Genomic DNA, 23,517 nt, shown 5'->3' on the forward strand with positions numbered 1-23,517 from the left:
CATTCTCAGTTCAGTTCAGTTGCTCAGTTGTGTCTGACTCTTTGTGACCTCATGGACTGCAGCACGCCAGGCTTCCCTGTCTATCACCAACTCCCGGAGCTTGCTCAAACTCATGTCCATTGAGTCGGTGATGCTATCCAACCATCTCATCCTCTGTCATCCCCTTCTCCTCCTGCCTTCAATCTTTCCCAGAATCAGGGTCTATTCCAATCAGTCAGTTCTTCGCATCAGGTGGCCAAAGTATTGGAGTTTCAGCTTCAGCATCAGTCCTTCCAATGAATATTCAGGACTGATTTCCTTTAGAATTGACTGGTATGATTTCCTTGCAGTCCAAGGGACTCTCAAGAGTCTTCTCCAACACCACAGTTCAAAAGCATCAATTCTTTGGTGCTCAGCTTTCCTTATAGTCCCACTCTCACATCCATACATGACTACTAGGAAAACCATAGCTTTGACTAGACGGACCTTTGTCGGCAAAGTAATGTTTCTGCTTTTAAATATGCTGTCTAGGATGGTCACAGCTTTTCTTCCAAGGAGAAAGAGTCTTTTAATTTCATGGCTGCAGTCACCATCTGCAGTGATTTTGGAGCCCAAGAAAATAAAGTCTGTCACTGTTTCCATTGTTTCCCCATCTATTTGCCGGAAGTGATGGGACCAGATGCCATGATTTTAGTTTTCTGAATGTTGAGTTTTAAGCCAACTTTCACAGGCTCTTGAGTTCTTCTTTGCTTTCTGCCATAGTTCTTCTTCGTCATCTGCATATCTGAGGTTACTGATATTTCTCCTGGCAGTTTTGATCCCAGCTTGTGCTTCATCCTGCGTGGCATTTCACATGATGCATTCTGAATAGAAGTTAAATAAGTATGTTGATAATATACAGCCTTGACGTACTCCCTTCCCAATTTGGAACCAGTCTGTTGTTCCATGTCCAGTTCTAACTGTTGCTTCCTGACCTGCATACAGATTTCTCAGGAGGCAGGTAAGGTGGTCTGGTATTCCCATCTCCTGAAGAATTTTCCACAGTTTGTTGTGATCCACACAGTCAAAGGCTTTGGTATAGTCAATAAAGCAGAAATAGATCTTTTTCTGGAACTCTCTTGCTTTTTCAATGATCCAATGGATGCTGGGAATTTAATCTCTGGTTCCCCTGCCTTTTCTAAAACCAGCTTGAACATCTGGAAGTTCTTGGTTCACGTACTGTTGAAGCCTCACTTAGAGAGTTTTGAGCATTACTTTGCTAGCATGTGAGATGAGTGCAACTGTGCAGTAGTTTGAGCATTCTTTGACATTCCCTTTCTTTGGGATTGGAATGAAAACTGACCTTTTCCAGTCCTGTGGCCACTGCTGAGTTTCCCAAATTTGTTGGCACACTGAGTGCATCACTTTAACAGCATCATCTTTTAGGATTTGAAATAGCTCAACTGGAATTCAATCACCTCCGCTAGCTTTATTTGTAGTGATGCTTCCTAAGGTCAACTTGACTTCACATTCCAGGATGTCTGGCTCTAGGTGAGTGATCACACCACTCTGGGTCATGAGATCTTTTTTGTATAGTTCTTCTGTGTATTCTTGCCACCTCTTCTTAATATCTTCTGCTTCTATTAGGTCCATGCCATTTCTTTCTTTTATTGTGTCCATCTTTGCATGAAATGTTCCCTTGGTATCTCTATCCCTCATTCTCAGTCCCTGGCTAATGACACACAACCCAGACAGCCTTGGAAACACACTCTCTCGCTTCTGGTTGGTTCATACAGCAATCTGGATTCTACAAGTTGAATGATGGTGGGTTTGGGTCACAAGGGAATCCCACGGAACACACTTTTCCTATAGTTTTACTGCAATTCCCAATTATGCTCTTTCTTTTGTGGTCTAACTGCCAGAGAGAGTGAGAACAAATTCTACATGTAATGTAGGCTGGTGATCGTTTGGGAAGCAGTGCTTGATAGAATGTGCAGGGTTGAGCCTTCTGGGGCCCCTTTCTCCCACATCCATTAAGTAACCCTAAGATTCCAGGACAGGCAGCGGTGGCTCTAGGTATGAGAGCAAAATCCAGATCACCAATGAATGAATGAATGAATGAATGAATGAGTGAAATCGAGACCTCCAATGAATGAGATCCAATTAATCTCCAATGACCTTTACTTTCAGGGCAGGATTTTCCAGCCTTTGCACGCTGAGGGTTGGGATTCTCTGGTGGCTCAGAGGTAAAGAATCTGGTTGCCTGCAGTGCAGGAGACTCAGGTTCGATCCTTGGGTTGGGAGGATTCCCTGGAGAAGGAAATGGCAACCTATTCCAGTATTCTTGCCTGGAAAATTACATGGACAGAGGAGTCTGGCGGGCTATAGACCATGGGGTCAGAAAAAAGTTGGACACAACTTAGCGACTAAACAACTCTTGTTGTGGGGGCTGTCCTGTTCATTCTAGACTGTGGTTAGTGGTTGGTAGCACTCCCAAGCTGTGACAACCAAAAATGTCTCCAGACATTGTAAGCATCCTTGTGGGGTAAGGATGCTTTCAGTTAGAGCCACTGCTCTTGGAGACAGTTTTCCATTCTTATCTTATTTGATTTCTCAGCAGCACTAAGCAAAACCATTTGCTCTCTTCTCTTGAAACTTGCATTCCTTGGTGCTCTCTTCTTTTTTTTCCATCTAATTCCCTGCCCAGTTCTTTGCAGATTACTGAGGCCTCTCCATCCTTTCCCTGATCTCCAAATACTACTGTCCTGATGTGATACTAGGACCTGAACTCCCATTATACTTTATGCTTGTTCATTCTCATTATCCTCAGGACTTTAAATTCTTCTATTTCCAAGTTCAGTTCAGTCGCTCAGTCGTGTCCGACTCTTTGCGACCCCATGAATCACAGCACACCAGGCCTCCCTGTCCATCACCACCTCCCGGAGATCACTCAGACTCACGTCCATCGAGTCGGTCATGCCATCCAGCCATCTCATCCTCAGTTGTCCCCTTTTCCTCTTGTCCCCAATCCCTCCCAGCATCAGAGTCTTTTCCAATGAGTCAGCTCTTTGCATGAGGTGGCCAAAGTACTGGAGCTTCAGCTGTAGCATCATTCCTTCCAAAAAACACCCAGGACTGATTTCCTTTAGAATGGACTGGTTGGATCTCCTTGCAGTCCAAGGGACTCTCAAGAGTCTTCTCCAACACCACAGTTCAAAAGCATCAATTCTTCGGCGCTCAGCTTTCTTCACAACCCAACTCTCACATCCATACATGACCACAGGAAAAACCATAGCCTTGACTAGACGGACCTTTGTTGGCTAAGTAATGTCTCTGCTTTTCAATATGGTATCTATGTTGGTCATAACTTTCCTTCCAAGGAGTAAGCGTCTTTTAATTTCTTGGCTGCAGTCACCATCTGCAGTGATTTTGGAGCCCCCCAAAATAAAGTCTGACACTGTTTCCACTGTTTCCCCATCTATTTCCCATGAAGTGATGGGACCGGATGCCATGATTTTCGTTTTCTGAATGTTGAGCTTAAAGCCAACTTTTTCACTCTCCTCTTTCACTTTCATCAAGAGGCTTTTCAGTTCCTCTTCACTTTCTGCCATAAGGGCGGTGTCATCTGCATATCTGAGGTTATTGGTATTTCTCCCGGCAATCTTGATTCCAGCTTGTGCTTCTTCCAGCCCAGTGTTTCTGTACTCTGCATATAAGTTAAATAAGCAAGGTGACAATATACAGCCTTGACGTACTCCTTTCCCAATTTGGAACCAGTCTGTTGTTCCATGTCCAGTTCTAACTGTTGCTTCCTGACCTGCATACAGGTTTCTCAAGAGGCAGGTCAGGTGGTCTGGTATTCCCATCTCTTTCAGAATTTTCCACAATTTATTGTGATCCACACAGTCAAAGGCTTTGGTATAGTCAATAAAGCAGAAATAGATGTTTTTCTGGAACTCTCTTGCTTTTTCGATGATCCAGTGGATGTTGGCAATTTGATCTCTGGTTCCCCTGCCTCTTCTAAAACCAGCTTGAACATCTGGAAGTTCATGGTTCACGTATTGCTGAAGCTTGGCTTGGAAAATTTTGAGCATTACTTTACTAGCATGTGAGATTAGTGCAATTCTGCAGTAGTTTGAGCATTCTTTGGCATTGCCTTTCTTTGGGATTGGAATGAAAACTGACCTTTTCAGGTCCTGTGGCCACTGCTGAGTTTTCCAAATTTGCTGGCATATTGAGTGCAGCACTTTCACAGCATCATCTTTCAGGATTTGAAACAGCTCAACTGGAATTCCATCAGCTCCACTAGCTTTGTTCGTAGTGATGCTTTCTAAGGCCCACTTGACTTCACATTCCAGGATGTCTGGCTCCAGGTGAGTGATCACACCATCGTGATTATCTGGGTCGTGAAGATCTTTTTTGTACAGTTCTTTTGTGTATTCTTGCCACCTCTTCTTAATATCTTCTGCTTCTCTTAGGTCCAGACCATTTCTGTCCTTTATCGAGCCCATCTTTGCATGAAATGTTCCCTTGGTATCTCCAATTTTCTTGAAGAGATCTCTAGTTTTTCCCATTCTATTGTTTTCCTCTATTTCTTTGCATTGATTCCTGAGGAAAGCTTTCTTATCTCTCCTTGCTATTCTTGGAACTCTGCATTCAGATGCTTAAATCTTTCCTTTTCTCCTTTGCTTTTTGCCTCTCTTCTTTTCACTGCTATTTGTAAGGCCTCCCCAGACAGCCATTTTGCTTTTTCGCATTTCTTTTCGATTGGGATAGTCTTGATCCCTGTCTCCTGTACAATGTCACGAACTTCAGTCCATAGTTCATCAGGCACTCTATCTATTAGATCTAGTCCCTGAAATCTATTTCTCACTTCCACTGTATAATCATAAGGGATTTCATTTAGGTCATATTTGAATGGTCTAGTGGTTTTCCCTACTTTCTTCAATTTGAGTCTGAATTTGGCAATAACGTGCTCATGATCTGAGCCACAGTCAGCTCCCAGTCCTGTTTTTGCTGACTGTATAGAGCTTCTCCATCTTTGGCTGCAAAGAATATAATCAATGTGATTTCAGTGTTGACCATCTGGTGATGTCCATGTGTAGAGTCTTCTCTTGTGTTGTTGGAAGACAGTGTTTGCTATGACCAGTGCGTTCTCTTGGCAAAACTCTATTAGCCTTTGCCCTGCTTCATTCTGTATTCCAAGGCCAAATTTGCCTGTTACTCCAGGTGTTTCTTGACTTCCTACTTTTGCATTCCAGTCCCCTATAATGAAAAGGACATCTTTTTTGGGTGTTAGTTCTAAAAGGTCTTGTAGGTCTTCATAGAACCGTTCAACTTCAGCTTCTTCAGCGTTACTGGTTGGGGCATAGACTTGGATTACTGTGATATTGAATGGTTTGCCTTGGAAACGAACAGAGATCATTCTGTCATTTTTGAGATTGCATCCAAGTACTGCATTTCGGACTCTTTTGTGGACCATGATGGCTACTCCATTTCTTCTAAGGGATTCCTGCCCACAGTAGTAGATGTAACGGTCATCTGAGTTAAATTCACTCATTCCAGTCCATTTTGGTTTGCTGATTCCTAGAATGTTGATGTTCACTCTTGCCATCTCCTGTTTGACCACTTCCAATTTGCCGTGATTCATGGACCTAACATTCCAGGTTCCTATGCAATATTGCCCTTTACAGCATTGGACCTTGCTTCTACCGCCAGTCACATCCACAACTGCCTGTTGTTTTTGCTTTGGCTCCATCCCTTCATTCTTTCTGGATTTATTTCTCCACTGACCTCCAGTAGCATATTGGGTACCTACTGACCTGGGGAGTTCCTCTTTCAGTATCCTATCATTTTGCCTTTTCATACTGTTCATGGGGTTCTCAAGGCAAGAATACTGAAGTGGTTTGCCATTCCCTTCTCCAGTAGACCACATTCTGTCATTCTATTTCCAAAGTACTCCCCAATTTGTCTCCAGCCCAGATCTCTTATCTAAGCTTATTTCTGTTTGTTCTAGATGTCTCACTGGCATCACAATATCTATTCGTCTTTCTCCAAAACCCATTTCTTTTCTTTTCTCACCCCCATCTATCTGTTGTCCACACAGTAAACCTTAAGGTCATCCTGCCTCTTCCTTTTCTCTTATCTTCACACTCAGTTTATGATCAATCCCTATCAATTCTATCTTCAATAGATACCTCAAAACCCTCTGTTCCCAGCCCTCCAGCTCAAGTTACCATATAACCTAAATAAACAACAAAGTAGATAATTCCAATGACCTCAGTGGATTCCTGACTTCCACTCTGCTCCTGGACAGTCCATTCTCCACCCAGAGCAAACTTTTAAAAGCATAAATCAGAGCACATGATGCCCCAGCTTTAATTTCTTCAGAGGCATTCTACTGCAGGCAAATAAAATCTAAGCATCTTAACGTGGCCTCATCCTCTTTCCCAACCTCCTGTCCTGCCATTCTTCCTTCTGTTGCTGCTGCCACACTGGTCTCTTTTGCTTCCTCACAGGTGTCACCTCCACTTGGAGCACTGACCCCAGCTCTTTCCTTCCTGCAGGTCATGTCTTCCTGAGCATCTTTCCCGATCCCATCATCTTATGTTCAGTTTCCTTATCATGGTCTCTCCCTGCAAACTTCCTTAACTCCACATGTTTATTATGGAATTAGTTCTTTATTGTCTGGCTCCCGTGCTAGACTGGAAGTGTTGTAAGGCAAGAGACCCTCTGTGTCTCTTCTGTTCTTTCGTTGCCATGTCCCCATCTAAATATTGTCTGTGACACGCAGTGAGTACTCAGTACATGTTTACTGGATGGATGTCTATTCCTCTCTCATTTCCTTGGTCAAACTGTATCTCGAAAAGAATACTTTATGGCCTGGGAAAATGAATGACAGTGAAGCATGAAAAAAAGTTCCTCGAATATCTGTGTCAGTGAGGAAAAGCTTTCCAGTGGTGGTTCTTGGGAGCACAAAGCACAGGGAGATGAGTCAGGCACTGGCTGACTAGCAGTGAGTCTTGTTGATTTTGTCATTAGTATTCTGTATCTGTGCTAAGACTTTCCACTGAATCAGGGGACCCCCGATGCCAGGCAGGACCACACTGAAGCCATCTGAGAGGAAGAGCTGAAATCAGTTCAGAGTGTTCTGGCAACACTGCCTTTCTAGAAGGCTTGAGATACCAAAGGGACCAGGATGTTCAGGTAAGGCAACAGCCGCCCAGGCTCAAGAAGCCACAGAGGTGACAAGGCAGCAGCTTCACCCAGTGCACTGCCTGGAGCTTTCCCCGTCACCGAAGCCCCGTAAGTACTGGTGGCCTTGAGAGGAAACCACAGAAAAGGAAGACAAGGGGAGGCCAAATTTCTCTTCTTGAGCAGGTCCACAGTTATGCAGAGAGCATTTTGCTTGGTTTTTCTGACATTTCATGAGTGTGGCTGGCTGCAATGTATAATGTAAATGGATGACGTTCAAAGGCTCAGCCTTTGAGTCCCACCAAGAGTCATTCCCATCAGCCTCTCCCAAGATCTGAAGGGACAGCAGCTGCAGAGCACATGCCTGCAATTAGGCAGCTAAGCATTCGCTAAGACTGGGTTAGACCCTGACATCCAAATGAATCCCAAAAGGTGCAGGCAAAAAAAATCTGAACCACACTCAGAGCCCAGCGTCTGTCACGGTGGAATTCATTCTTACCGGGTTTATTTATTACATCTTAAATCAGCCTTAATGAAGCCAAGGAAAGAGTTTCAAGGTCCATGTGTTACAGCTCAAGGACGAGAAGAGGGCCACGAGTCCAAACATACTGTGATTGGTTGCATGTTGCTAAACAACAAAAATAGCCCAGCATCTGTTGTTGCAGGGCTGGGACGTTATTTACAAGGGGGTCACCCAAGTTCCATCAGCAGCCATTAATAAAAATACTAACAGGCCATAAGTGGGGACCTATACTAACAGGATAAAAGTTTGCAATGAGGCAAACAGTGGATTCTGGTAGGTGGAAATCATATAGAAAGATATTCTCTTAAATTTATTCTCAGTCAAGATTAAAAAAAGGAGAGGGCTTTATGAAGGTCCTTTCAGTTTTGAGACAAAGTTTCTGTGCAAACACAAGCTGCCCAAGTTTCAAAATTTACTCAGGGAGGACTCATTGAGCCTTATCTTTGTGTTAGACCCCACAGATATAAATAAAACACAGCCCCTGCAGAGGGGGAGACAGGCTGGCCCCAGACCTGGCCAAACAGGAAGCCAGAGGTGGCCGCTGTGTTTTATAGGCCAGCTATCAGTTGGGCGGTTCAGCCTTGTGAGTTATTTTGCTGCCCGGAATGACAGCAGAGCTGGGGAGACAGAACACCTCACTGAAACTGAGTGGCAGCTGGGGTCAATGATGGGCCCCAAGAAGTAGGAACTCTACTCGGAGACTCGCAGTCAAAAATTCAGTAAGATGTAACAGCAAATTGAATCAACACAAAGACAGATGGACGTGCCCTGGGTTAGGGTGGACTTAATAAGAGTTTGCTGAAGGAATAACTCTCTTCCACATGACACCCTGTCTATTGCTCACCTCAGATTCTTTGTAGTAACGTTCTGGAATTTCATCACAGGCAATATCGATAAAGCAAACTTCTCTCTCCAGATCTTTGGCTTCGTTGTCAAAAATCTGAAAGAGCAGAGCAACAAATCAAAGGTTAGTGACGGTAAGTGAGATCCTCCAGGTGCCCGCAGGTTGGCCCAATGGTGCGTGAGGCAGAATAACTCCCCACAGAGCATCTTCACATGGCTCAGTGCCCCTGGTGAGAGCTTTCCGCTGCCTCAGAATGTGCAAGAATCATGAGAAGCTTTTATTCATCGCTTACATTTTGTCACTTCAGAGGCAGGTGTAGCATCAATCACTGCTTGGTGAGGGGAAGAAGATAAAACAAGCTGTTTTCAGAAGTTCAAGAGTGAAGAAATAAATCTCTTCCAAAAGTCTCTTCCAAAAAGGAAGTCTGCCTATTTTTGGCAGTTAATCTAAACAGGGAGAGGGAAGAGGCTAAAAAGGTTCTGGGTAGATAGGAGACAAAAAGCAATGATACAGCCTGAGATTTAGAGAAGAAAAATAAGGTTTTTTTTTTTCATTGAAGTGTTTACATATATTTAATTTTGGAAATAACATACACTCACTGCAGGAAATACAGATAAACAAAAAGAAGTAAATAAAGACTGTCCACAATCCCATTACCCAGTGTATTATTCTTGATCATTTAAAAGCACAATTTCTTTGGTACACATACGGGTATGAAGGTGGAGCTTGAAAAAGTATTGAGATGCCTTATTGTCAATCTAGGCTTGGTTCCCCTGGCCCAGAATGCCCAATACTTGCAAAGAAATATGTAAGAGAGACACGTATACAGATATACACTCTGGTGGGAAGACTAAGTTCCTCTACTTTTCCCCACTGCCAATTTTTTCTGACCTTACAGGGATATCTTCTCATCACTTCTGGAGGATAATAAAAAGATTAAGTTCGCAAATCACTTCACCCTTGGAGAAAGTCTTATCCCTATCTCACTGTTTAGCTAATTCCTACAAGGGAATCATCTGCTAACACTAATTAAATCTCACTCTCCAGAAGAGAACGAAATATTTTGGAAGAAGAAGGTGGTTGATGCCTAAGAACATTGTCTTGACACAAATTTGGAGCCTATTAATAACATGTTCTCCTCCAGGATAGCATCTGGAGGGCGCTTTACAAGTTGAAACTGCTAGTCCTTTCCAAATGCTTTCTGAATAATATTTGTGCTGGTAATTATCTGCCCAGGCTGCTGTTTGCTCTGTCACCAATTTCCTTCTATAATGGTTAGATACTGGACTCTTCAGGTCTGTTCAAGGAGACTGACTCCCCGGTCTGAACTGAGGAGGCCATTACATTTTCCTAAAGGCAGAGGAAGACTGGTTCCTGGATCAGCTCTGATTCCGACCACGGCCACGTGAAGTCAAGTGCTTGGAGACACTCCCAAAGTGTTTGGGAGGGATAGGTAGATTGCTTTGAAATGAAATGGAGAAATGGTGGGAAAATAAGTTCGAGTGGAGAAATGAAACACGAAATGAAACACCGGGTCTCAGGGTGTTTGTGTGTTTCACTCTCTCTCTTTTCGCTTGAGTCTCAAATTTTAAGTGTGTGCCAGAGAAGACATGTGCCTCATTAAGAAAACAAAACAGAACGGAACACCCCAGAGGCAAATGAGCTGCTAGAGAGTAAATTACAAGAGAAGTTAGAGAGCTTTGACATTTATTGGTGGTAAAATTTATGGGACTGAAAGAAGGGGAAATGAACAGGGGTTAAGGGAGTTATTGACAGATTAGGTGGCGTTTCCTAATTTAATTCACATAGTTTTGGATCACCCATTATCACATTATTACATTATTGCCCTTCTGCTCCAAATTCACCCTTTAGTCTCTGCTCCAACAGACCAGACCCTGTAAGCACTTCTTGATAGTGAGTATGACAGTAAGCCATGTATTAGAGGAACCTTGCAGGAAGAAGGGGGCTTCTCTTCCTGGTGTGAATCTTATTACCGCTATACAATCTGTTGGGGGGCGAGGGGAATGAAGTGCTGCTCTGTCCCAGTTACATGTCCAGAGTGCACAGCTACTTGGTGACTTTGGAGTCCTGGCCTTCATTGTAGCCCTTCTGATGTAGGCACCCCTCTGCTCCAGCCGCACATCGCCAGTGGTGCCCTGACTCTACATTCTTGCCCACCAGTTTCATCTCACTTGTACCCAGAGGGAACTTTTCTGCCACCCAGCAACTGTGGACCACTTCTGGTCCACCTCTGGTCCAGGAAACCCAGCAAACTTTTCTGCTATCCAGTGGGCTATGATCACAATCTCTGCAAGGAGGTCAAGCTCCAGCCATGGAGATGGGCCCCTTCTGAGTTTGTTCTTCCTAGTGTCCACTTCCTCAGCCTTAGGTACGCTTTAGACTTCTCTTTACATCTTTATAATTACTCCTATCAAAGTTTCAGTTCAGTTGTTGCTCAGTTGTGTCCAACTCTTTATGACCCCATGAACTGCAGCATGCCAGACCTTCCTGTCCATCACCAACCCCTGGAGTTTACTCAAACTCATGTCCATCGCGTCAGTGATGCCATCCAACCATTCATCCTCTGTCATCCCCTTCTCCTCCCGACTTCAATCTTTTCCAGCATGAGGGTCTTTTCCAATCAGTCAATTCTTCGCATCAGGTGGTCAAAGTATTGGCGTTTCAGCTTTAGCATCAGTCCTTCCAATGAATATTCAGGACTGATTTCCTTTAGGATGGACTGGTTTGATCGCCTTGCAGTCCAAGGGACTCTCAAGAGTCTTCTCCAACACCACAGTTGAGAAGCATCAATTCTTTGGCACTCAGCTTTCTTTATAGTCCAACTCTCACATCCATACATGACTACTGGAAAAACCATAGCTTTGACTAGACGGACCTTTGTTGGCAAAGTAATGTCTTTGATTTTTAATATGCTGTCTAGGTTGGTCATAACTTTTCTTCCAGGGAGAAAGCATCTTTTAATTTCATGGCTGCAGTCACCATCTGCAGTGATTTTGGAGCCCAAGAAAATAAAGTCTGTCATTGTTTCCATTGCTTTCCCATCTATTTACCATGAAGTGATGAGACGGGATGCCATGATCTTAGTTTTCTGAATGTTGAGTTTTAAGCCAACTTTTTCACTCTCCTCATTCACTTTCATCAAGAGGCTCTTTAGTTCTTCTTCGCTTTCTGCCATAAGGGTGGTGTCATCTGCATGTCTGAGGTTATTGACATTTCTCCTGGCAATCTTGATTCCAGCTTGTGCTTCTTCCAGCCCAGCCTTTCTCATGATGTACATATAAGTTAAATAAGCAGGGTGACAATATACAGCCTTGATGTACTCCTTTTCCAATTTGGAACCAGTCTGTTGTTCCACATCCAGTTCTAACTGTTGCTTCCTGACCTGCATACAGATTTCTCAGGAGGCAGGTAATGTGGTCTGGTATTCCCATCTCTTGAAGAATTTTCCAGAGTTTGTTGTGATCCACACAGTCAAAGGCTTTGCATAGTCAATAAAGCAGAAGTAATTTTTCTGGAACTCTCTTGCTTTTTCGATAATCCAACAGATGTTAGCAATTTGATCTGTGGTTCCTCTGCCTTTTCTAAATCCAGCTTGAACATCTGGAAGTTCTTGGTTCACATACTGTTAAAGCCTCACTTGGATAATTTTGAGCATTACTTTGCTAGCGTGTGAGATGAGTGCAATTGTGTGGTAGTTTGAACATTCTTTGGCATTGCCTTTCTTTGGGATTGGAATGAAAACTGCCCTTTTCCAGTCCTGTAGCTGCTGCTGAGTTTTCCAAATTTGCTGGTATACTGAGTGCATCACTTTAACAGCATCATCTTTTAGGATTTGAAATAGCTCAGCTGGAATTCCATCACCTCCACTAGCTTTGTTCATAGTGATGCTTCCTAAGGCCCACTTGACTTCACATTCCAGGATGTCTGGCTCTAGGTGAGTGATCACACCATCGTGATTATCTTGGTTGTGAAGATCTTTTTTGTACAGTTCTTCTGTGTATTCTTGCCACTTCTTCTTAATATCTTCTGCTTCTGTTAGGTCCATACCATTTCTGTCCTTTATTGTGCCCATCTTTGCATGAAATGTTCCCTTGGTATCTCTAATTTTCTTGAAGAGACCTCTAGTCTTTCCCATTCTATTGTTTTCCTCTATTTCTTTGCACTGATCCCTGGAGAAGGCTTTCTTATCTTTTCTTGCCATTCTTTGGAACTCTACATTCAAATGGGTATATCCTTCCTTTTCTCCTTTGTCTTTCATTTCTCTTCTTTTCACAGCTATTTGTAAGGCCTCCTCAGACAGCCATTTTACCTTTTTGCATTTCTTTTTCTTGGGGATGGTCTTGATCCCTGCCTCCTGTACAGTGTCACAAACCTCTTCCCATAGTTCTCCAGGCACTTTGTCTATCAGATCTAATCCCTTGAATCTATTTCTCACTTCCACTGTACAGTCATAAGGGATTTGATTTAGGTCATACCTGAATGGTCTAGTGGTTTTCTACTTTCTTCAATTTAAGTCTGAATTTGGCAATAAGGAGCTCATGATTTGAGCTACAGTCAGCTCCCGGTTTTGTTTTTGCTGACTGTATAGAGCTTCTCCATCTTTGGACGCAAAGAATATAATCAATCTGATTTTGGTGTTGACCATCTGGTGACATCCATGTGTAGAGTCTTCTCTTGTGTTGCTATGACCAGTGCTATGACCATGCTCAGTAAATCTTTAATCCAGTTTTCTGTTGATGGGTGGGGCCCGGTTCCCTCCCTGTTCTTTACCTGGGGCCAAACTATGGTGGAGTAATGAAGATAATGGCAACCTTCTTCAAAAGGTCCCAGGCATGCACTGCTACCTTCAGTGCCCCCAGCCCTGCTGCAGGCCACCATCGACCCAGGCCTCTGCTGGAGACTTCGGGACACTCATGGCAAGTCTGGGTCAGTCTCTTGTGGGGTCACTGCTCCTTTCTCCTGAGTCCTGGTGTGCACAAGGTTCTGTTTGTGCCCTCTAAGAGTCTGTTTCCCCAGTCCTGTGTAAGTCTGGTGGCTCTATGGTGGGGTTAGTGACCACCTCCTCCAAGAGGGCTTATGCCATACCCAGGTCTGCTGCACCCAAAGCCCCTGCCCCTGTGGCAGTCCACTGCTGACCGTACCTCCCCATACCTCCACAGGAGACACTCAAACACAGTTCTGTCTCAGTCTTTGTGGGGTCTCTGGATCCTGGTGCGCACAAGGTTTGTCTGAGCCCTCTGAGCGTCTCTGGTGGGTATGGGGTTTGATTCTAAACACGATTTCGTCCTTCCTACCATCTTACTGGGGCTTCTCCTTTGCCCTTGGACATGTCCTCAAAGTTGCTCCAGCACTGTACAGCTGCCGCTCCAGCACCCATCAAATAATTCTAATTAATAATTAGAATAAATAATTCCTTATATTATACTCTTCCTGTTCAAATTTTTTGTGGTTTAGGCCTCCTAATGAGGCCCTGACTTATACACTCAATTGCATATGAAATACTGCTCTTGGCTTTGAGGGCTGCAAAGATAAGGGCTGAGTTCCTGCTCTTCACAAGTTATCATCTAGTGAGAGAGACAGACTGGGAAGCTATTCCCCAAAATACAAGGTGAATGAAATATTCGTTACAAAAGAAAGAACAGACTGTCAGGCCAGAAGAGGAGTCATTTATGTTCACTCCACAACTGCATGGTCAGGATAGTATTATTATTTCTACTTTTCAGATGAGAAAACTAAGGCTCAGGAGACGCAGGAGATGTGGGTTCGATCCCTGGTTGGGAAGATCCCAACCTGGAGGAGGAAAGATCCTCCTGGAGGAGGAAATGGCAACCCATTCCAGTACTCTGGCCTGGAGAATCCCATGGGCAGAGGAGCCTAGCGGACTACAGTCCATGGGGTCACGAAGAGTTGGACACGTCTGAATGAATGAGCACGCATGCGCCAGAAGTAAAGTGCCTTGCCCGAGGTCACGCTGCCTGTTGGCAGAGAAGCTCAGATTCAGGGCACGCCTCCAGGCTTCACGATCAGACTCCTCCAGCGATAAAAAGGCTGCCTCTTGGCATCCAACTGAGAAGATAAATATCAGTCAAAAGTGCTTCCTATTTCTTTCCAGAAAGATGAAATTAGAATCTGATTCTCCTCCTGCTACTGAAAAATGTATGTCCTGAGTAACTGTTATGGGAACTCCCCAACGACTTGGAGCTTTTCTGTTGAGACTGCAGTAGAATCTACTCAGGTAGTTTTTAAGTTCCAACTCTGGACTCTTTCTTTAATATGACACTTATTCTCACATCCAAGTCCATGAAATAACAAACACTTCTGAAGTCAGTGTTTCAGGGTGGGGTTCTCACCACCTGAACAAAGCTACAAAAAAAAATCACTTTGAGGACCTCAACATTCTCTTCAGGCTTGAGATTACAAAGCGTCTTAATTTCCAATAAATAATTAATCTCCCAATGATTAGAGCTTTTAGAAGATGCTCATAGGTGCTCAATACATGCTGCTGAATGACTGACTGGAAGACATTAGCTTCTATCTTCCAGAGAAGAATCTATGGCAGGAATATTGCTTAGTAATTGATGTTAGATTCCTTTCATGGGTCCCAGTTCTATCTGCTGGTAAGCACCCTAACTTTCCATAATTCCCAATACAGACCTCAGCGGAGAGGGGAAACCTCACAGTATTGGCTGATGGGTCCCACAGTGGAAATCAGGAGAGCTGAGTCTGAATTCAGTTATCTCCTCTGTGTGACCCTGGGCAAGACCCTGCACCTCCTTTAGGCCTCATCTGCAGAATAAAAGGCAATATCTGGATGGATGGGTATTAGGGGACTGTGAAATATCCTGGAGCTGTATCTAACATCTGGGGAGATGCTTTCTTTCTGGCAACAGAGTTTGGCCACTTTCACCTGATTTCAGAGAGATCTGTGGCCCTAATGAGGTTGAAAGCAAGTGACCTAGATGACCACTAGAGTTCTTTCCAGTTAAAATGTCAGTGATATTGAGTGACTTCTGGGTTTTGTTAGGTTCCTACATCCTGTTCTTTGCTCCTTCACCCCATATCCAGCTGATCTGGGTGGTGCACAGAGGGGCTGCAACGGGGAAGCAGGAAGTGGCCATGACATAATGTAATCAGAGGCTATGGCAGGGGTGAAACAGTCTCATCTTCATGCTTAGCTTAGGGCACCATCCAGAATTAAGCCAACGTTGTTGCAAACAGAGGCTTAGCAAGGCCTCAAAGCAAAACAGCAAGAGTAACTATTCACTGGGGCTTCCTCAGTGGCAGCCTCAGCAGCAGAAGCTGTCAGAACTCTGGTCAAACCACCAGCTCTTTGAGGTGGAATAAGAGCTCTGCTGAGATAGCTTAGGAACGACATACATCCTAATGTTGGTGTGCCTGTGTGCTAAGTCGCTTCAGCTGTGTCCGACTCTTTGTGACCCAATGAATGTAGCCACCAGGATCCTCTGTCCATGGGATTCTCCAGGTAAGAATACTGGAGTGGGTTGCCATGCCCTCTTCCAGTGGCTCTTTCTGACCCAGGGATGGAACCTGCATCTCTGAGGTCTCCTGTATTGGCAGGTGGGTTCTTTACCATTAGCACCAACTGGGAAGAAGCCCCTTAATGTTGGCACACTAAGCCAAAGCTCCACCAGGCTGTCATCTGACACAGATGCTGAGCGCCTTCACGTCCTTGGGCGCTTCTTGGGCAGCATTTGTCCCTTTCTGAGATGGGAGTGGGTTTGGGACTCAAATGTGGTCCCTTCTCTATACCTCCAATAATAATGCTCCCCTCTGTGGTTACTTAGCAGACATATCCACCCACAAGTCATCTGTAGTGGGTTTCAGCGCCAATCTGACTGACTCTTCTGACCTCTGCCCCCTTCCTCCCCCAACTAGGCAAAGAATACTCAATAAACTCCTTCTTTTAATCTGAACTAAGCAATATTACACCTAGAAGGCAAATTTCCTGAGTAAATACTATCTTATAGTTTCCAAAATGAAAAGGGGGTAACTTTCTCTTTTCTGTAAAGCCTTATGAACATTAAATATCAAGATTTTTAAAGTCTTCACATACTTTGATCTGGTAAACTTAAGCTTTGAGAATCCATCTTAAGGATCTTAACTAAATGAAAAGTTTAACGCACAAAGATTTTCATTGCAACATTAATGTAATGGCAAGAAAAAACAGAGGGAAAGAGGGAGAAAAAAAAGCAAACAGCCAAATTATTCCAGTATGGGAGAATGGCCAAGGAAATTATGATAAATCCATTTGATGAACCATTATGTGGCCATTAATAACTCCATTCTTAAAAAAGATTTTCCCAGGAGGGTAAACATGGGCGTGGGTGGGATGGAGAAGGGGAGATGCCCCATATTTAATATGGACAGATGCTGAGTCATGTGTTCATAACTCACACAACTCAGAAGGGAAAGGTACACTGATAAATGTGGAATGTGTTTTAAGGACGCACTAGATTTCTTCCTTGAACTGCAGTGTTTTTCTAGATTTAATTATTTCTCATTTTGCTTTTAGACGTTTCTAGATTTTGTGATCTCTCTTGTGATTGTCCAGCCAGGGAGAGCACTGTGTATAGCAGCTTTTCAGAAACCCATGGTCCTGAGAATCATGGGTTTGTAGCCCCTTTCTCTGTAACAGTAAGTTCTGTGGTTTATGATCCAAGTTTAGATGGGAACTGTCTGAACTTTCTGCACAGTTTTTCCATAAACTTAAAACTGCTTTAAAAAATAAAGTATAATATTTTTAAAAAATTGAGGTGGGGGGGGGGCAATCCAAGCTTCTTCCTGCCATCTGTCGGAGCTACCAAGGATGCAAGATAGAGGTGGCTGATCAGTCATCCTGTTTTATGCTTCACGTATGATTTAAGGGACGAAGAATCCCAGTTAAGCCACTGTTCTGCTCTTTCTTCGATGTACTTGGGAGGTTTCAGGGGGAGGCAATTGACTAAGACACACTAACAAAGAATAGGTTCAGTAAGGAGGAACACTGGAAGCAGAATTATTGTTTTAACATTGCTTTCATTTCAATGCTCTGGATTTGCAAAGTGGCCAGTTGGTTTGGTGCAGAGGATGGGGCTAGAATTGGTTCATGGTTTTTTATTGATTATTCTCTAATGGCAGCATACCTGTAGGAAGAGCCTGAAAAACACTTATGGCCAGAAAAAAAATAGTCCAAGTTATTGATGAAGACAACCATCATTTCATTACCCTATCTCTACTTGTATTCCTACTAAGAACATTTTCATGCCCACACAATTCAGTGGTGACCATTTCATGAATGTGTAAGCTAGATGATCCAACCCCAGAATATGCAACTTGTCTTCCCCATTGCCATTAACATAGAGATTTAAAAAAAGGATGATTTTCTTCCATCTCTTTAAAAACATTTCTGCTTCTTTCCAACTCTCAGAATAAAGAGCTGTTATTTATTCTATTTCATTATAGCGGAAAAAATAAGTGCTGAAGGTGGACATACTTAACAACAGTTCTCTGAAGAGAAGAGACTAGGCTTCAGCAATCAATAAATCAGCAAATAATTATTAAGCATCTGCTATGTGGTCAACAGGGCTTCCCTGGTGGTTCAAAGGGTAAAGAATCTGTCTGCAATTCAGGAGACTTGGGTTTGATTCCTGGGTTGGGAAGATCCTCAGAGAAGGAAATGGCAACCCACTCCAGTATTCTTGCCTGGAAAATTCCATGGACAGAGAAGCCTGGCAGGCTACAGTCCATGGGGTTCCAAAGAGCTGGACATGACTGAGCAACTAACAAACATGTGGTCAACACTGTGCCTCTTAAAATTTGTGAGATAAGGTCCACTCTCAAGGAGGCTTATGATTTTGCAGCAAAGACTCAATTCGCTGCAAGATTTAATTAACAGCATCATGAAAGTGAAAGAAAAAGTGAAAGTGAAGTCGCGCAGTAGTGTCCAACTCTTTGAGACCCCCTGGACTGTAGCCTACCATGCTCTTCCATCCACGGGATTTTCCAGGCAAGAGTACTGGAGTGGGTTGCCATTTCCTTTTCCAGAGGACCTTCCTGGCCCAGGGATCGAACCCGGGTCTCCCACACTGTAGGCAGACGCTTTATCGTCTGAGCCACCAGGGAAGCCTTAACAGCATCATATAATAAAATATTATATCTGTTACTAAGTAATAAGTACTAAAAGCTATGTATCAGACAAGAAGTACTTTACTCTGAATCCAGCAAGGGAGAATGTACATATATATTTGTGTGTGTGTGCGTGTGACATTCTTTTTCAGATTCTTTTTCATTATGGGTTGTTACAGGATATTGGATATACACTGTTTCCTGTGCTACGTAGCAGGTCTTTGTCGGTTATCTGTTTTATATATAGTAGTGTGTATATGTTAATCCCAAACTCCCAGTTTATCCCTCTCTCCCCTTTTCCTCTGGTAACCATAGTTTTTGTTTTTCTATGAGGAGAGACAAAATTTTAAAAATAAACCTTATAGAAAAGCTAGAGCTCCCCTGGTGGCTCTGACAGTAAAGAATCTGCCTGCAATGCAGGAGACCCGGGTTCAGTCTCTGGGTTGGGAAGATTTCCCTGGAGAAGGGAATGGCAACCCACACCAGTATTCTTGCCTGGAAAATCCTATGGATAGAGGAGCCTGGCGGGCTATAGTCCGTGGGAACACAGAAAGTCGGATACAACTGAGCAACTAACATTTCATTTCATTTCAGGGCCATCTCGTCATTCACACACACAGATGCACACACACAAAGACAACTCAGCACCTTTAGTAAGATGTTGATCCTTGTTTCTTCAGACTCCCTGCCCTTGAAACAATCTTTTTTTAAATTGATTTCTGGGGGAATGTATAGTTCTATGAATTTTAACACGTGTATAGATTCTTGCAACCACCACTCCAATTAAGACTCAGATCAGTTTCACCACCCCAAGAAACTAATTTATCATCACAATCTCCCTACACCCCAACTTCAGGCAACCACTCCTGTGTTCTCCAACCCTACAGTTTTTGTCTTTTCAAGAATGTCATACAAACAGAATCATGTAGGTTTTAACCCTGTGAGACTAGGTCTTTTCACTCAGGACAGTGCCTTTGAGATTTATCCTGTGGTTGTGGAATCAAAGTGCATTCCTTTTTCTTGCTAAGTAGTATTCCACTGTATGAATGTATAGCAATTTGTTAATTCCCCCGTTTATAGTTTGGGAGAATTATGACAAGAGCTGTTAAAAGTATTTGTGGAAACATTTTTGTGTAAATACAAGTTTTCACTTCTTTAGGGTACATATTCAGAAGTGGGATGGCTGGGTTATAGGATGTTATGTTAATTTTTCTTTATGAGCAGATGAATCAATACTCCCGAAACGAATTGACTAGTATCTCCCCCCAATTCATGCCCACCCCAAACCTCAGAATGTGACCTTATTTGGAAATAGGTTCTTTGCAGATGTTGTTAGTTAAAGATTGCTATCGACTTAATGTTTGTATCTCCCTGTCCCAAATCGGTTGAAAACTAATGTCCAGTGTGACATTATCAAGAGATGCAGCCTTTGGGAGAATGATTAGGTCATGAAGGTAGAGCTCTCATAATGGGATTAGCACTCTATAAAAAAGATCCCTCAGAAAAAAAGACTCCATAGAGGTCCCCAGTGGAAAAGGAAATGGCAACTTACTCCAGGTACTCTTGCCTGGGAAATCCCACGGACAGAGGAGCCTGGCGGGCTACAGTCCATGGGGTCGCAAAGAGTCGGACGTGACTGCGCGACTAAACAGCGGTAGCACGGAAGTGCCTAGACCCTTCTTCCATGTGAGGACACAGGGAGAAGTTGCGGCCTGCAACCAGAACCCAACCATGCCAACACCCTGAAGTCAGCCTGTCTTCACCACATGTCATAAACAACTGTTTTTTTTAACATTGACCACTGGTGGAGATTTGTCCTTTTCCTTTCTCCACCCACCTCAAAGGTGGCAGAAAATTCAAAAACAACAGGCAGAAACCTGATGACAACAGTGGAAATGAAGGAAAGGGTAATGTAGAACACTGCTCATCAGTGAAGTTCAAAACCAAAAGCTGCTGATCAACACACTTGAGGCTGAGAACACAGAGAGATATAAGAGGAAAGGGTGCCTGGGGAAGGGGCAGGGCAGAGACCTAAGGGTCAAAGGACACAACACAGTGGACATGAACTCACAGTGTGCTCCCTTTGAATAAAAGAACGCTTCTTTCTATCCTAGGATATGTATCTAGAAACAGTGCCAGCAAAACTAGTAGAGAGTTGAGAGCCATTTGGTGCTGTGACCTGAAGTCCCACGCAGGAAACAATGGTGACCCCTGGTTCATCTGGGTGAGATAAAGGGTGAAGAAAGTTCAAGAGACAGTAATCAAAGTGATATGGTGACTGCTGAGAAAAAGATTTGGACTGGCAAAACAGTGTTCTCATAAGATGCCCTGATCACGGTAACTAATTAAGAAAGGAACAAAAAAGTACATTAAAACAACCCAGAAGGGTCACAAATGCTATGACTCAATTCATTTGCTGAAAAGGCTTTAATGCACAAAAACGCTTCTAAGTTACGGTTCCCAGGGCAGCTGTAACAAGGCTCTTTTTATAAGCTCCGTCTGATTTCAGCACAGAGCAGGCTCAACCTGAATTCTTTCTGTGGCCACAGCCCCCTTTGGACCCATAGGCTGTCATGAGATCAAACCAATACTTCACATGGGCACATGTGGATACTGGCTCCTGGTAGCTGAGAACACACATGGTTTCCCTGCAGTATGATCAATAACGCTTCCTAAAATAAGTCCCAGAAGCCGAGCTTAAAATAGTTTCAATTTCTCCTTGTTCCTTCCAATTTTAATTCACAGGGTGGTCTCCGGGAACTAGAACCGCTGGTTTTCCCGCAAGTTGAAGTATGGCTATTTCATCTGGAAACGCTCTGGGGCTCAAGATGGGCCAGCCCTCACTAGCCTCAGTGTTTGTCAAGGTGATGTTGATTCTGTCCTTCTTGAAACCTTTTTGAGCCAAACAATGTATCCTTTGCACAGAGAGGTAACACTGCTGACATGCAAAAACCACCTGTACTTCTTTTCTTTCACTGAGAAGCTACTAACTCAGCCTGGAGGGAAGGGACCGAAATGCTGAGTTAGATGGCTTGCTGAGGCCTGTGCCTGGTCTGGCAGCCACACCTGGAAGTCAAAAACAATGCCGAGAGTCCCAAGAAGGCTGCCAGCAGTCTTACTCTCTAGAGGCCAGTTTCCTTCTCTTGTTCCCAAAATGAGTGTCCTGAGGTACTTCAGGACCTTGTGTCTCTTTCTAGCTCATTCCTGGCATGCCTTTCTGGAGGCACAATGAAATGGGCACCAGCCCAAACCCACTTAGGAATCCTGATAGATCGCATCTACTGTCAGAAAAAACAAAATCGAGGAACAGACGGTTACATTTTCCTGGTAGGTTGTATTGTGTTTGGTTTTTCCTTTTGCCTGGGCTGGTGTTAAATACCTCCCCCAAGGCAAAGTTGGGGTACTAGGCAAGGCTTCTGGCCGAGCTCCACAGACTTGCCCTGGGCAGCTGACCAGAAGGCTCCAGAAGGAGCTCACGAGGCGTGGGTAAGGCAGCAGACAGGGGCCAGCAGAGGGGAGGGGGCTGCTTCCTGAGCGCCGTTCCAACTCATGGCATAATTTGACCAGAGGCCCTCGACAGGGCCTGTCGTTCCTGTGTGCTTCTTTATTATGGAATACAGAACCAGAAAATTGTGGCGAGAGAAAATACAGCGCAGTGGTGGTGAGCCCAGACTCCAGAGTCGGCAGACTGGGCTCCGTGGCTTGGCTGGGCAACCTGGGGTCGCTGCTGAGGGTGACCTGACCTTACTCTCCTCGACTGTGAAGGAAGGGCAATACTGGCTCCTGCCTCACCTGGCAGCAGCAAGGACACGATGACATAAAGCAGTGATGACAAATGGAAATTAAAATGGAATAACCGCAGTTTAGGCGGAAAAAATGGAGCCCGGTCTCAGACATATCTCTGCACCACTGAGAACTTGAACTTTCTTTGAACTGTACCTGACCCAAGGACACTGCCAGCCATACTCAAAACAACACCTGCCGGCTGCAACCTTATGGTCTCAAGGTCTCCCTTTCCACCCATGCAACAATTCAGATCTCAACCAATCTGTCCTTACCAAACATGCTTACTCCTTGCCGGCTCCAATTACAATTCTTGAGAAACAATTCATGTAAACTCACTGTAACCTTGCAGCTTTTTGCTTTCATAAGCCTTCCCCATTTTGTAGTCTGGCGGAATACAATTCAAATACTTCTTTGAATCTGTGACTCCCAGGACGAAGTCCAATACATACCTTTTTATTTCAATCAGGTCTCTATTTCTGGAATTTTGGTTAATGGCAGGTAACACCCACTTTATTTTGACCTGGTGGTAAGCACCCTGGTGGTGTTAGATGTTAGTATCACTAAGAGGGGAAAAAAATCACAAGGCTAGCACTCATTTTTAAGGTATGAATCACTTTTCATTATGCAGCTGTAGCATAAATGAACCACTTTCCACTATTAAGTGTTTAAGACGATTCCTTTTTTGTCTTTTCTCTTTTTTTCACACTGTTTATATTACAGTAAACACTTGTAATAAAATGTTAACCTTTGATTGCTAATGACCTAACAAATCTCTTGTATACCCCAGACACTATTCCTGAATTCCAGACCTTTGGTATCAACTGACTATTGGATACCAGTCTCCGGTTTTACTCAAAATTAATATATTCAAGATTATGGACTTATGGTTACCAAAACTCCAGGAGATAGTTCAGGACAGAGAAGCATGGCGTGCTGCAGTCCACAAGGTCACAAAGAGTCAGATGTGACTTAGTGACTAAACAACAACAATGGTTACCAAAGACGAAATGTGTGTGTGTGTGTGTAGGATAAATCAGGAACTTGGGGTGAACATGCACATGCTGCT

At 43.7% G+C, this 23,517-nt stretch overlaps 1 protein-coding gene across 1 annotated transcript in view; it reads right to left on the bottom strand.

Annotated features, from left to right (window-relative positions):
* PITPNC1 (phosphatidylinositol transfer protein cytoplasmic 1) overlaps positions 1-23,517 on the bottom strand; it is a 189,996-nt gene that overhangs the window by 34,306 nt on the left and 132,173 nt on the right. Inside the window, exon 6 of the mRNA XM_052658232.1 lies at positions 8,520-8,615. Within this exon, the coding sequence (XP_052514192.1) occupies positions 8,520-8,615 (96 nt within the window). The remainder of the gene's footprint in view (positions 1-8,519; positions 8,616-23,517) is intronic.

Source organism: Budorcas taxicolor, chromosome 19 (assembly GCF_023091745.1).
Source record: "Budorcas taxicolor isolate Tak-1 chromosome 19, Takin1.1, whole genome shotgun sequence".
Taxonomy (NCBI): Eukaryota; Metazoa; Chordata; class Mammalia; order Artiodactyla; family Bovidae; genus Budorcas; species Budorcas taxicolor.